This window comes from Cyprinodon variegatus, unplaced genomic scaffold, assembly GCF_000732505.1.
Source record: "Cyprinodon variegatus isolate N-32 unplaced genomic scaffold, C_variegatus-1.0 Scaffold91, whole genome shotgun sequence".
In the NCBI taxonomy this organism is placed as follows: Eukaryota; Metazoa; Chordata; class Actinopteri; order Cyprinodontiformes; family Cyprinodontidae; genus Cyprinodon; species Cyprinodon variegatus.
This window is the reverse complement of record NW_015150544.1, coordinates 30,763-43,936: the sequence shown is the minus strand read 5'-3', so window position 1 is coordinate 43,936 and position 13,174 is coordinate 30,763. Positions and strand designations below refer to the sequence as shown.

At 36.7% G+C, this 13,174-nt stretch overlaps 1 protein-coding gene across 2 annotated transcripts in view; it reads right to left on the bottom strand.

Annotated features, from left to right (window-relative positions):
• crim1 (cysteine rich transmembrane BMP regulator 1 (chordin-like)) overlaps positions 1-13,174 on the bottom strand; it is a 48,468-nt gene that overhangs the window by 24,585 nt on the left and 10,709 nt on the right. For both annotated transcript variants that reach the window (XM_015373736.1, XM_015373737.1), the window contains exon 4: positions 330-572. In XM_015373736.1, the coding sequence (XP_015229222.1) occupies positions 330-572 (243 nt within the window). The remainder of the gene's footprint in view (positions 1-329; positions 573-13,174) is intronic.

Sequence of the window (13,174 nt, the reverse complement as noted above, 5' to 3'; positions counted from 1 at the left end):
AGTCCTGTTGTTGGGCTTGAAAACACCAGTCAAATCTGCATTCTTACAAAATTAACAAGTCAAATGACTAATCTACTGCAGGTATTGACTATTTATCACCTCAGATCCTGACTTCAAAAAAAGCAAACCCTTTATTTTAAACTTTGGGAGTAATTGACTCAGCACTCCCAGTAGTTTCAACCCAATCAGCAACTGCTACATTGGTTCCGCAGGGGAAAGCTTCCTGATGGGAAAAAATATTACCCCTAGATCAATAAAGTACCTCCAACCATCTGCACAACTGCTTCTGTGAAGGAGAGCAAGTGTTTTACAGACTTAGGTCCAATTACCTTTCTGGCACTCAAAAAAGTCACAGCAGTCTCCTGGCCGGCCGCTGGCCTGTTTAATCAGAACAGCATGCTGGCCACTTGGGCAGTGGGTTTTGTTGCAGGATCGGAAGTCGCACGTGCACTGGGGTGGTACTGAGGGGCAGCAGCCAGCAGGGGGAGTGTAGCTCTTGGTCAGCACAGACCCTATGGGGCAAGAGGGCAGATGTAGAGCAGGACATATCACCCCGGCGCACCTCAGTTCCTCTGTAAAACAAAGACATGGATGCACACTTAGTTTATGTAAACATTAGAAATGGGGGTAACATTATCAAATGAAGCTCTTAGGTATGACAGAGCAAAAACTGTTCTCAGAAATGAAAGTTAGGAGGGCGCTCCCATGTGAGAGTGGAGGTCTGTGAGACAGCTGCCTGCATGTAGTGTCAGATGAGTCACTTAAGAGAAACACCGCTGCAAAACTCTGCGTGCAATCATCAGATCCTCACTTCAGTCCATGGCAGCTTTACAACAACCTGTCAGGAAAGTGAGAGCGCAGGCAGCTCCCCCTGGACATGGCCCTCCACATATCCTGTCGACGCAACTCTGATCCCACTCTGCTCCGCTTGTCTTGCCCGCAATCCAAACAGCCTCTCATGCTCTATATCCTAGTCATTAATAGCAGCCAACCTTCAACAGAGCTTTGCTTCATACCAGTTTAAAGACTGTACTTCACTTAGCATACCAGGACACATTTGTCTATCCATCTACAGAGCCAATAAAATGGCTCTGATGGCCCTTGCTGGGGGACTGGGTTGGAAACTGGGTGTAAATTGGCGAGCACCCAATCTGCCTGTGGGGGGATGGGTGGAATCTCAGTAGTGTGCGTTGATGCAATTTCGAGAAAATAAAAGTAGAGCATCCTTTCTTCAGATTTTGCTTAAGAACAGTTGTATGCTTCCAAAAAAAGGGATTACTTTACCCAAAAAGGGTGTGCTTATTTTTGTTCCCACCATTACTGCAATGTAAACAGCACAAAGAGTGGATGAATACAGACTGATGCTCCAACTGTAAACTCTCTGTCTCCCCAGATTCGCTGCAAGTATAGGAGAGTAGCAGAGGAACTTGAAAGCCACTAATATTCCTGTGGCTTGTGGTGTTGAATGATGATAAACAAATTCCTGCACCTGCTGTTTAAAATGTATATAACATTGTCAAGGGAAACTTGCAAAAAAAAAAAGACACTGTTAAATTAGAAAACCAAACAAACTGTTTATGACTTTGTTATGTGAAATGCTTGACAATCTTTGCATACATCTGGTTTTTGGGGAGAGGAAATTAAACAGGCATGAGGTTGTGTAATACTGCTTGGGGTTTTGGTGCTGTAAATTTTCCAGCGATTTGTTGTTTGCCCTTCGCAGACAAGTCTTTATGATGTATTTTAAAAGACAGGTAAACCAATGATATGCTTCATCTGTGCCCAAAACTCGAGTATCTTTCTCTGGCATCTCTTAAAAGGGACTTTAAACCCTAGAGAACTGTATGACAAGTGGATTTTATTACTTCAAGAGAGAGTAATAGTTCTCTTACCTGGAACGAAAGAAATCTTATAGAGTTTGGTAATCTTTGAAGCTGTTGAAAGCAATGTCATTCCCTTTGTAGAATGTAAAATGTGCATGTCTGCAGTGCTGCCAGCAGCATTGCTGAGCCCTAAGAGTTGCTCAAAGTCCACCAAGCGTTGACTCAACTTTTGTTTTTTGCAACAAGCTGTCATTGCTGCAACCTTATTGAAGGCAATATCTTAGTGTATATTTTTAAATCAACCAGTTGCTCGATAGGACACAATTATCATATTGTTTACATGATAAAACAGGTTAGTTTCAGTGTCAGCCTCAAACAATATAACTTTTTTGGCAAGGCAAACAGCAACCCATCTACCAAAGGTATCTTGTGAAAGTGTAACCATTAAGTATTCACCCATATATACTTTTTATTTTGACTTGTTACTCCAGGAACCTTACATTTGTCTACAAGTGAGGAAACTGTTACTGAATGTCTCCTCAATGAATTGCAACTAACCTTTTCGTATCTGTTATCAATGGTGCTCCTTTTGTTTTCCAATCATAGTCCTTCTAAGCTTTGTGAGACTGGACATATCACCATTAAATCAAATGTATTTTTCATTCAATAAAGGTAAACGGAGTTTGACTTAAAGGTATAGTGGAGGATTTTCACAATTTTTTTGAAAAGACATGCCCTCACAATTAAAAAAAAATGCACATGCACAAGCCTGTATGCAAATGCATTTCTCCTTGTGCATGCTGTTTAAAAGTTGCTGTTTGCATCACTTATACAAGCTTATTTTCCAAAAGAAGATTTGCAATTTTTCTACTATGTCAGACTCACCAGTGGTAAGTTGAAAATAGGAACGAGCATATAGGACAACCTTACGTAAACATATGACCAGAATGAATGACAACTCGGTGGACCACTCATTTTGATGATCCACCCAGAAAAAGAACATCCTCCACTGAACCTTTAATGTAACCAGCTGACTAGCAGGGCCTAGAGACAGGTGGAGGGAAGGTGTTCTCCTTACAGCCTGACAAATCTCATATCATTGAGGGGCCTTCTTGGGCTCTCTTTTAAATAACTTCTTAACTGCAGAAATGTAATACACATTTTGCTTTTGCAGTTTTGAAACATTGTTTAAAAGCATCAGTATTTTTTGGCATCTGCTAAATGTATAAAGCCTATAAAAGATAAAAAAAAAAAAAAGATAATTTGACATAATACTCGTGGTTATCTGGCTGACCTCGAGTAAATATACATAAGAGATGCTTTGATTGGCGCAGGTTGGTAGGTAGAAGGAACTGACGGTTGAAATTGAGAGAAGGCGAAACATTCAGCTTTCTTGCCACTGAATAAATATGGCAGTAGTGAAAAGTATCTTTACTGTACTGTTTACTCAAGCAAGCTGGGAACAGTGTGGCGGCCCACAAAGCTCTCATTGATGAACCCTGTTACTGAACAGTTTCATAGCGATGGAGGAAAAACCCCTGAATTAACGTTAGGCTACAACTCTTTACAGGGTTTTTTCTAAACTGAAATTGAATAAACTTGGAACTGTGTTTTACATTAAAAAAAGTCTACACAGCCCACTGCTGCTCAGTTGAACCACTTTACATCAGAAAGAAACCTCCAAGCTTTTAAAATCCACAAAAAAAAAACAAAAAAACCTTTCTCTGTATAGTGTGTGAGTCAGAGGAGGCTGATTACTCTTTCAATTGTGATAATGGCCGGGGTTAGAGAGCGCTGGGAAAAGCAGCTGGCAGACATGCCATTGTCATTTAAATGAACAGAATTGTATCCTTCTGTGGTAATGCTCCAACCCTTGCAGGTTTAATTAATATATTTTTTTTAGCCGGAACATTTTTATGCACAACAAGCAGACACAAAGGTTAAAAAGAGTCAGCAGCAAATGGATTTTACTCTGCAGTCTTTTTGTGTTCTATCTCAATTCATAATGGCTGTAATTAGAGAGCCAGCAACCATATAATGAATCTTTGTGTTACAATGGTGGCAAAACTCCAACTTTCAAAAAAGTAAATGGACAGATTAGGTATGCTCAATAATTTCTCTCTGCATATTAGGAAGAAAAGCTCTTTTCGAATAGGGAGCAAGAAAACATAACCTGCAACAAAAGTCTACAAAATATTGGAAAACAATCTTCTGTAAACATGGTTGATTTCTGGCATCTATACAACTCATTGAAGAAACCAAAATTCTCCACTTTCAATGGCTTCTTTTACTTCTTTCGGGGTACAAGGAACTAAGCATTTTCCTGAAGCAGTGCAACTCAACCGGGCAGAGGAGGCCTCGTTGACAGCCTGAATTTACTCATGGAAAAAGTGCACAATGTGAGTTCTGTTCACCTTCTGACTTTGGAAACAAGTCAGTGGAGAACAAAGCCGCTCTCAGTCCAGTTGCACTCCATGGGTCCCTGGTCTGTCCTTAGTTTTTATAAAGTTGCCCGACAAGAGACAGTTCAGACCGTCTCTCAGATTAAACTGTAGGGTGCCCACCAACAGTTCAAACTGAAACATTCTGCTTCCTCAACCCATGCTTTGGTTGGTGTGCGAGGAGGAACATTGGAGGGATGCTGGGGGAAAAAAAGGCGGGGGCAGGGTTACCAGGTTAAACCTTGGTGAAGACTTCAAAGCTCTAGGATAGGCTGAAGGAAACCAGTAGCATGCATTAAGAGGCTGCCACTGTGCATTTCCTTCTTTAATGACTTCTGATTATAGATGTTGGGGTAGCGCAGAGAAGTGCTTGTTAGTAGGGCTCCAACTAAAGATAAATTTGATAACTAATTTTCAGATTAACAGATAAAGAAATACTGCACAAAATGTGTTTAATAGAATATTTCTTTACAGTATTTTAAGCAGGCGGACCTTTTGCTATGCCATTCTAGATTAAGCCATTTTAAAGACAAAGGTTTTACATCATTAATGCCAAATCTAAATCATGTATTTTTGCAGTTTTTGGCAAAATCACTGACCTGGCTTCTTCTTTAAGTTAGTTGCCTCTTTGAAAGTCTGCATATTCCAACACAACCTTGCCATTTCTGAACTAATGGCAAGGTTAATGGTTAGTGATGATTCAATAATTGAGTTATCAAAATTAATTACATTATTTTAGTACCACTTGTGTTTATAGTTGTCACTTCACACCCAGCAAACTCAGCAGTTTGAATTTCAGAAAGGCTTTTCAGCACCTCCATGATTTCTCAGTGCCTGCAAAGAAGTTATTTTGCTGTTCGAAATGATAGATTTTGGAAGTTTTATATTTGAATATTACAGTTTTTGAAGTTATTATTGTTTCATTGCTTTACTCCTTTTCTGATGTTTCTGTGGTACACTAGAGTTTAACATGAATAATGTATGAAGTTCAAATACTGCTATCTAGAAATACATTAGGTTTATGAAAAGGTGAATTACGAGTGTTTTGGGCAATGTATCAGACAGAATCAGAATCAGACATACTTTTATAATCCCAGAGGGAAATTACTTGTGTTAGTTATCAGTTGTACTGGTAAAAAAAAATTGCTAACAGCCATGTTGCTTATGATCAACCGTGAAAAGTTGCTCCTGGAAGATGTCTTGATCCCATTATTTAATAATGGCAATGTTTTGGGAAAACAGTGAGAGAACCCAACTTTTTTAACCAAAGGAAACCCCACTCATTAATGATCATGTGATGCTTCCATGTCACAGGCATGAGACTACTTATGGTAGCATTTACCTATACAAAAATTCTATTCTCCAGATGTCCCAAGCACTCTATAAGGAGTGGTATTACCGTATACAAATGTCCTTACCCAGTCCTAAGCACTCTAATCCAATTATGTCTTCCAAAATGTTATTCTGTCCTTGAAGTGTTTCTTGGGGATAAGATGAGTCTCTGTTGCTCTTCTTCACACAACTTCTGTGCATGCGGAAACACTGGCATGCTGCTATTGCAGTGCAGGAACCACTCAGAGGACATCTACTTCTCTCTCCTTATTAATACTATACCATGAGTAAATGGAAACGATGCCAAAAGCTCAATTTCTGACAGGAATAAAAAACACTGTAAGAGAAAATTTTTGCCATTTTTTGATTAACTTTGACCAACTCTGCAACTGATTACAGTTCATCTGACAACTCTTCAAAGATTTGTCAGTCAGTTCATCAGTCTTAAAACTTTTGGCTGCAACTGTATACCTATTTGCAGTGTCAGTGGCGCCGTGATGCCTGTCTCTAGTAGGCAATGAGAGAATGACAGGGCACACCCTACACAAGTTTTAAATTGATTGCATGAGAGCACTGTTGTTTCAAGGGAGCCTCCTGAATACAAGTTCAACTAGAATAACCTTTAGTCACCTTCAAGCCAAAAATCTATGCCAGCTTCTTTTAACCTCTCAAATGTTGTTTAGGGTTTTCCAACACACAGGCTTCACAAATTAAAAAAAAGTTGAAGCTGATGGAAAACATACATGATCCCCAGATAAATGGAGTATTTTGTCTATGAATAAAAAGCATTGCATATAGGAAGTGTAAGAAATGCATCAAATATTTCCCGGTGTTGTTTTCTTTAGAACAGTTCTCAATGGCATTTGGTTGGTGACACACATGCCATATTTTTGGAACCTCTCCCATTTAGAGCATTTAACTAACAAATATTCTATCTCTTCTCAAAACACCTCAGCAAAACATGTCTAAAATGTGTCAAAAGTATCAGTTTTGCTTAATGTGCCTCATATATGATTTCTTTGGTACATTACACAGACACTGATAGTTGAGGATGACCACAAAATGTGAAGCACATCTTTAAAAAGAAATTCCTCCTTTCTGAATGAAGGTTACAGACAGTTAATATCTTATACACAGTATACATTTTCCATATTATATCCATATTAGCCTGTCCTGGAGCCAAATATAAAGGATCGTAACAGAAGGGGACCAAGCTACCATTGGTGTAAAGACACAGGTTTCTTAGAAAACAAGGATGTTTTAACTAGAGCTGCAATGATTATTTTGTAAATCGATTAGTTTTTCGATTAGTTAATTAATAATCAAATAGCCAAATGTTCCTTAAAGAAGATTTTTTTTACTAAATTAAACCAGGTGAAACTAATAAATTCCCACCTGTGTAGTTCTGGATAGACCATACTGGTGCAATTTGTTTTTAATCTTAAATGCAAATTTTGATATAACAAATGCTCTAAGCGGGTTGCTCTTTCAGCTAAAGGCATGTTTTATAGTCTTTATATTCCAGTTAACGATTAATCTATTACTAAATTATTTGACGATTGTCTTAATAATCAACTAATCAAGATTCATCCAATCAATTGTTTCAACTCTAGTTTTAAAAGCTGTTTGCATTAAATTATTCTGAAAACAGTTACTTTATACAGTTTATTTAGGCCCTGTAAAGTTTTTAATTTAATACACAAATAGTCAACATAAAGATTGATCCAGAAAAATAACCTAACCTTAGCCAAGACTTTCATAAAAGCACATGAAATATGAATAATTAAGTAAATGAGTGTATGGAAAAAAGAACTACATCTCAACATTTCTGTATTTATAAAGGTTTGCACCTGCGTGCCTGGAACACATTCTAGAGAAACAGCTCCTGGTTGTCAGATGGCACAAATCAGCACAGTGATGAGTTTTCAACCACATCATCCGGACACAAGTGCAGCTCCATGTATGGTTTTGTCTGACAAAAAATGTATGGCATAAAGCTTTGGTTTGGCTGCTTAAAAGAGTGTGAAAGAGGAAAGGGTCCATTACCCAGGATATTTTAGGACATGGTCTTCTATCTCCAGATGGAAAAAGCATAAATCCTCTCAGAAATCTTGATTTATTCCTAAAGCGCAGCATTTAAAACAATAGCTTAGAAAACAAAGTTTTGCTGGTGTTTTCAATAAATAATCTAATAAACAAAACTGTTTCTCAATAAGGATGCGCACCAAGCACTTTAAAGCAAAACCAAAAACTATCACATGCATTGTTTTCCAGACTTATTCCATTTTGTTTTGCAAATGTAGAAAAACAACTCCAAGACAGTCCTTGGCTCACAGGCAGCTGTTTGATAAACTGTGGAAGAGGCAGTTTTGTTGTGCGTATTTTGGCTATGGGATCTTTTTTCCTAGTAGTGAAACAGGGAAAATAATGATGACGAAAGATTTCGGTTAGAGCGTGACATGAGATGGTAGAAGCTCAGCTGGGGATTTTTTGAAATACCCCGAAAAATAAAAAGAGTTTCAGGCACAATTAAAAGTAATATAAATAATGAAATTAGAGCTGAACATGCAGAAGTATTTGGGAGATAAAGTGTGTTTTTTTGGCTGCTCTTCTCAGCCGGATACTGGTTGATGGTTCTTGATTAAAAAAAATGTGGATTAACTGAAATCCCAATCAACTTTTAGAAACTTTTTCTTTTGGTTTCTCTTTTAAAAAGGAAGCTTTGAACTTGAATCAAATCCAGTTCAACTACAGTATTAACTTCCAGAATTAGCACAGGTTGTAAATACAGTCAATATATGTTTAAGTTAATCTAAGTAAATAAATATGTTCTGAAAATTAAGAGGCTTCTTTCGGAAAACTAGTTACTTTTATAATACAAAGCAGGAGAAGCAAAATGCAAAACTAAATATTTAGACCAGCATTTAAAACACTATGTGAGGTGAAAAATTGCAAATAGCTGAATAGCACATCCCTGTTACAAGACATGGTGTTGGTATCCTTATTCTGCTGGGCTGCTTTTTTTCTTCAGATAGGACAGGGGAGTGCAAACTATGATTCCAGAGGGGCAAGTTGCTGTGGGTAACCAGGATCTATCTGCATGGAGCTTGGATGTTCTCCTACTACAGCTACCTCCCTCAGTCCAAAAACCTGCATGTTAGGTTAATTGGACAGTCCAAATTGCCCTTAAGACTGAGTGTGTGTGGTTGTTCATCTTTGCATGTCATTGTGTGGCCCTGCGATGGACTGGCGGACTATCCAGGGTGTACCTCATCTCGTTAATTGATTCCTGGGATAGGCTCCACCTCTCTTTTTTTTTCAATTCACAGACTAAATTGACTAATCATAGAAGAGATATATCTTTTTTAGGTTGTCTAAGTGGGAAATCTTTTTTTTTTCAAACCAAATTTTCCGAAAACATAAACAACTCATTGAAATACGTTTATTCTCTTTACTCAAGTTTTTTCCTTCATTTTAAAACCTAAAAGTCAAATGCCACTGTTGCTCTTTAAAATAAATCTCATACAGTAGATTTTTATTGAATTTAAGTTACCTTTTTCCTGTAAAAATGGTCAAAAATGGCTCTTGGTAAAGGATCATAAGGGGTGCAGACCCCTGAGCCAAGACATGGATATTCAGAGATGACAGGATGATAGATTATATGTGCTAATTCTTCAACCTGTAGGCGAGCTTTACCTTTCAGCAGTACCACAATTCTAAACATACAGAGAACAGGCAACAGTTCAGAATTAAGCATGTTCAGGTAGCATAACAACCCAGTCAATATCCAGATACAAATTCTACTGAGCAACTGAGGCAATAAATGAGTCAGGTGGTCTTGCAAACTTAGCCACTTTATACAACTAATGAGACAGAACACCTGTTACTCCACTCCTGTTCTACTGTAGATGCTATAAACATGGCAACAAATGTAATAGGTTGCTAGCCTACCAGCTGTGTCATCAGATGGCTTTAATTCCTTCCATTAAGGATCAGTTGGTTAAGTTGTAGGAGGTCCTGTATGTTGTAAACTCTGTTTCTGTTTCCATGTTCCTATAAGTCCTTGTATGAGTGTGAACTCTAATCAGATACAGCTGACAGCCACATGTTTTTAGATTAACTTAGTTTTTTACCGCTTTAAAATCGAGAATTAATTATCTGTTACACTCAGTCTTACAAAACATGGATTTCCTGTTGGATATTTTAAGTATTTAATACCAAACTTATTCAAATACTTTATGCAGTTTATGATGAACCTCTCTCACTTGTCACAAGTCAATTTCTCCATTGTAAGATCAACAAAGTTCTATTCTATTCTATTCTATTCTATTCTATTCTATATCATTATTATATTCTATTCCTACATTGAAATAATGGTTGTTCTTAAATATCTTGTCAAACCCACCTTTTCTCTTTTGCTTTTAAGACCTAGCAGGATAGTGGGCTTTATTCTATTTTTTTATCTTTTATTTTTTTTATCTGTAAATCCTTCTATTTATTACCCAATTTTATAGATTTGATTGTGTGAATGTTTTTTTAACCATGTTTAAGTTGTTTTGCTTTTCTTATCTGTACTGTTCTATGTTTTGTTTTATTCATTTTTTCTTTACAGCACTTTGTTCAATTGTGGTTGTTTTTTAATGTGCTAAACAAATAAGATTTGATTGGATACGTTTTAATCAGAGTGTTGCTAAAGAAGCACAAGAATCTTAATCTTTGTCCGTCCTATAAACTATTCTTTTAATTAACAAAGATGCAAAATTCTTACGAAGTCCTTAGCAGGCCAACCTAAGAATATTCTTCCGGCCATCATTTCTAAGAAACAGAGCAGCTTTAAAAAGGGACATCAGTTCTATAATAATGTTTATAACATACTACAAAAGAAAAACTTTTATGCCTGAATACCATGTAAATGATTCTTATTTTTGTGGTTTTAGCTTAATTTCTATTTGCTTAAACTTTTATAGCACACATATGTCCTTTCTGTACATTTTGATGTGTCAGCATTAGCGCAATTAAAGTTCAAACTAGCTGTTTTCCTTAAGAAGAGGTTTCACACAGGGCTGTCCCCTTCTGCCTCTGTTGCTTGGTCTTGGAATAGAGCCTTTGTCTATGATTTGAGATACCTGTAGTTTTCATAGCAATACTAGGAATCACAACAAATTTTAAATATTGCTGTCACTAATCAAATTGAAGGCCTGTCCCTCCATTGTTTCTTCCTTTCATAGATTCAGCCTCCTTTTGAGGATATAGGGATATAAAGGCTTAAGTATCTTGGGTTTAACACAGCCAAATCATTTAAGTCTGTCTACTCTAAATGCTCCCTCTTTCTTTAGCTGAGATTAAAACAGATTTTTAACAATGTGGTTTTTTACATCCTTCCTTGATTAAATCAGTAAAAATTGTAAACATAAATGTCCTGCCAATTTTCTGGTTTCTGTTTCATTGTCTGCCAGTATTGCTACCAACTGTTTTTGTTTTTTTAAAGTTAAATCAATTATTAGTCATTTTCTGTTGGGTGGCAAGATGAGAGAGTTAGAGAAAACCTATGATGGCCTATCTGCTTTATCAGCTGGTCTGATCCCTTAGCTGGCCTTACCTGCAAGCCTGTGGTTAATCTAACTCTGAAGATATGATTCCAATTTAGGAAACTGTTTAAACTCATTGCTCTCACTGTTTTAACTCCACTGTTGAAAAATACAGTGTTTAAACCTGTATTTAATGTTTGCACATTTTCCTTTTGGTATGATAAAAGGAAGAATTGTTTGAAAGATTTCTATAACAAAAATTAATCTTTTGCTCTTTTATTGACCTGGAAACTGAATTCAATCTTGCACCTTTTAATGTTTTTAGATATTTACAAGTAAGGAGTTCTGACTTCCCTCACCTTCTGCTGGGCAGCCATGGAGAAACTTTAAAGACTGAGTCTTTTAAAATGGTCACCAACTTAAAAGAAAATCTGCTGTTCTGCTAAGCCAAGTGATTATAACCCCAGGCACACGTAGAAAAAAACATTTTAGCATAAAATAACATTGGTTCTTGGTGTAAACTGGTGGAAGTTTCACCTTAAGATCATTTACAAAATTTCTATTTGTGTCTGCGTGATTATAATACAGTTCAAAGTTGTATTTTGATATCATTATAGATGTTTGTGATATATATAGAGTCTCTTCTTGTAATCTTGCACATTATGTTAATCTCTTATCTAATCCTGACAAATCTTAGGCAATTTAATCACAACACGATGTCCAAGGTACTTACCAAAACTACTGAATGATTGAAGATGGAAAAACAAACCCAATTCTCTAGTAAACGAAAAAAGGGCAAACTTTTAAATAATATATATAATGGGGAAATGGGAAGGCCAAACTAATGGTATATACAAAAAAATGTTGAATACTGAATGTGCGTGACCATCTTCATAATACTTGTATACAAATCAAAACAGAAAATAGCAATGACTGAATAAAACAAAGAATCCGGAGTGATGACTTCGAAATTATTCACAGAAGTTAATCTCCTATTCTGACTGAGCTCTGGGTATTTGCAAAGAAGACTTAGATCTTTTGATGTGCAAATATATCGTTCGGAAGACTAGTCACAAAGAATTACATCTGAATACAAATTAAATGCATGCTTCTCATATTTATATTTGTAAAAAGTTTTTAAAAAATATGTACAATTTTCCTTAAAGTTCTGTTGTGTACTTCTTTGTTCTGGCATATCACATAACTTCCTAATGAAATACACTTAAGGTTGTAGCATAATATGAAAATGGAGGAACATTTGCAAGGCATATAATTTTATAACAAAGCCTGGGAAATGATGAGGCCACAGCTTCCTCAGACAGGACATAGACAATCAGCTCTGAGATGTCTCGTGCCCTCGCCAGCCTGTGTGGGTCTGGCTTGGCCAGTAATAGCTCAGTCACAAAGGGGCTGCAGCCAAGCAGAACTAACAGTCATTTCAAAGGGCACAAGCAGGCAGGATGGAGGTGGTCGACGCAGGCTAGCAGTTTTGTGAGAGCAAGTTCAGTTGGTGCCATGGACATTACGCCGGGCGCCACTTCTCTGACTGATAAATCAAATGTGAAGTACCAGATGTTTGTGAGGAACATTACTTTATTCTACCCACTTTTTTGGGAAATTTAGTACATTTTCACTACAAACATTAATTATTTTATGAGGACTTCATATGAAATCTAAACATGAAGTAGAAAATAGTTAGCAGGAACTAAAAACAAAAGTTTATCTTTAGTAAAACAATTCTGAAACCTAATGTTCATGTAAATTCTGCACATAATAAGAATCATGCTTCAAGGCACAAGTAATTTGTTTAATCTTACCTATACTTATATATTGCCTGATTTTACCCAAGCTTTGCATATCAGATTGGATTCTAAATGGATGAATAACTTCTGTATCATCAGTATTGTTTGCCTGCTCTAAGCTGAACCCCCATCCATGTCTTCAGTGTTTACAACCTCTTACAAATTCTCTTCAAGTATTAAACTTTATTTAGCACTGTTAAAAAGTAGTTTAAATATATTTTTAAGTGAGAAAGTTCACTTAAAAAACA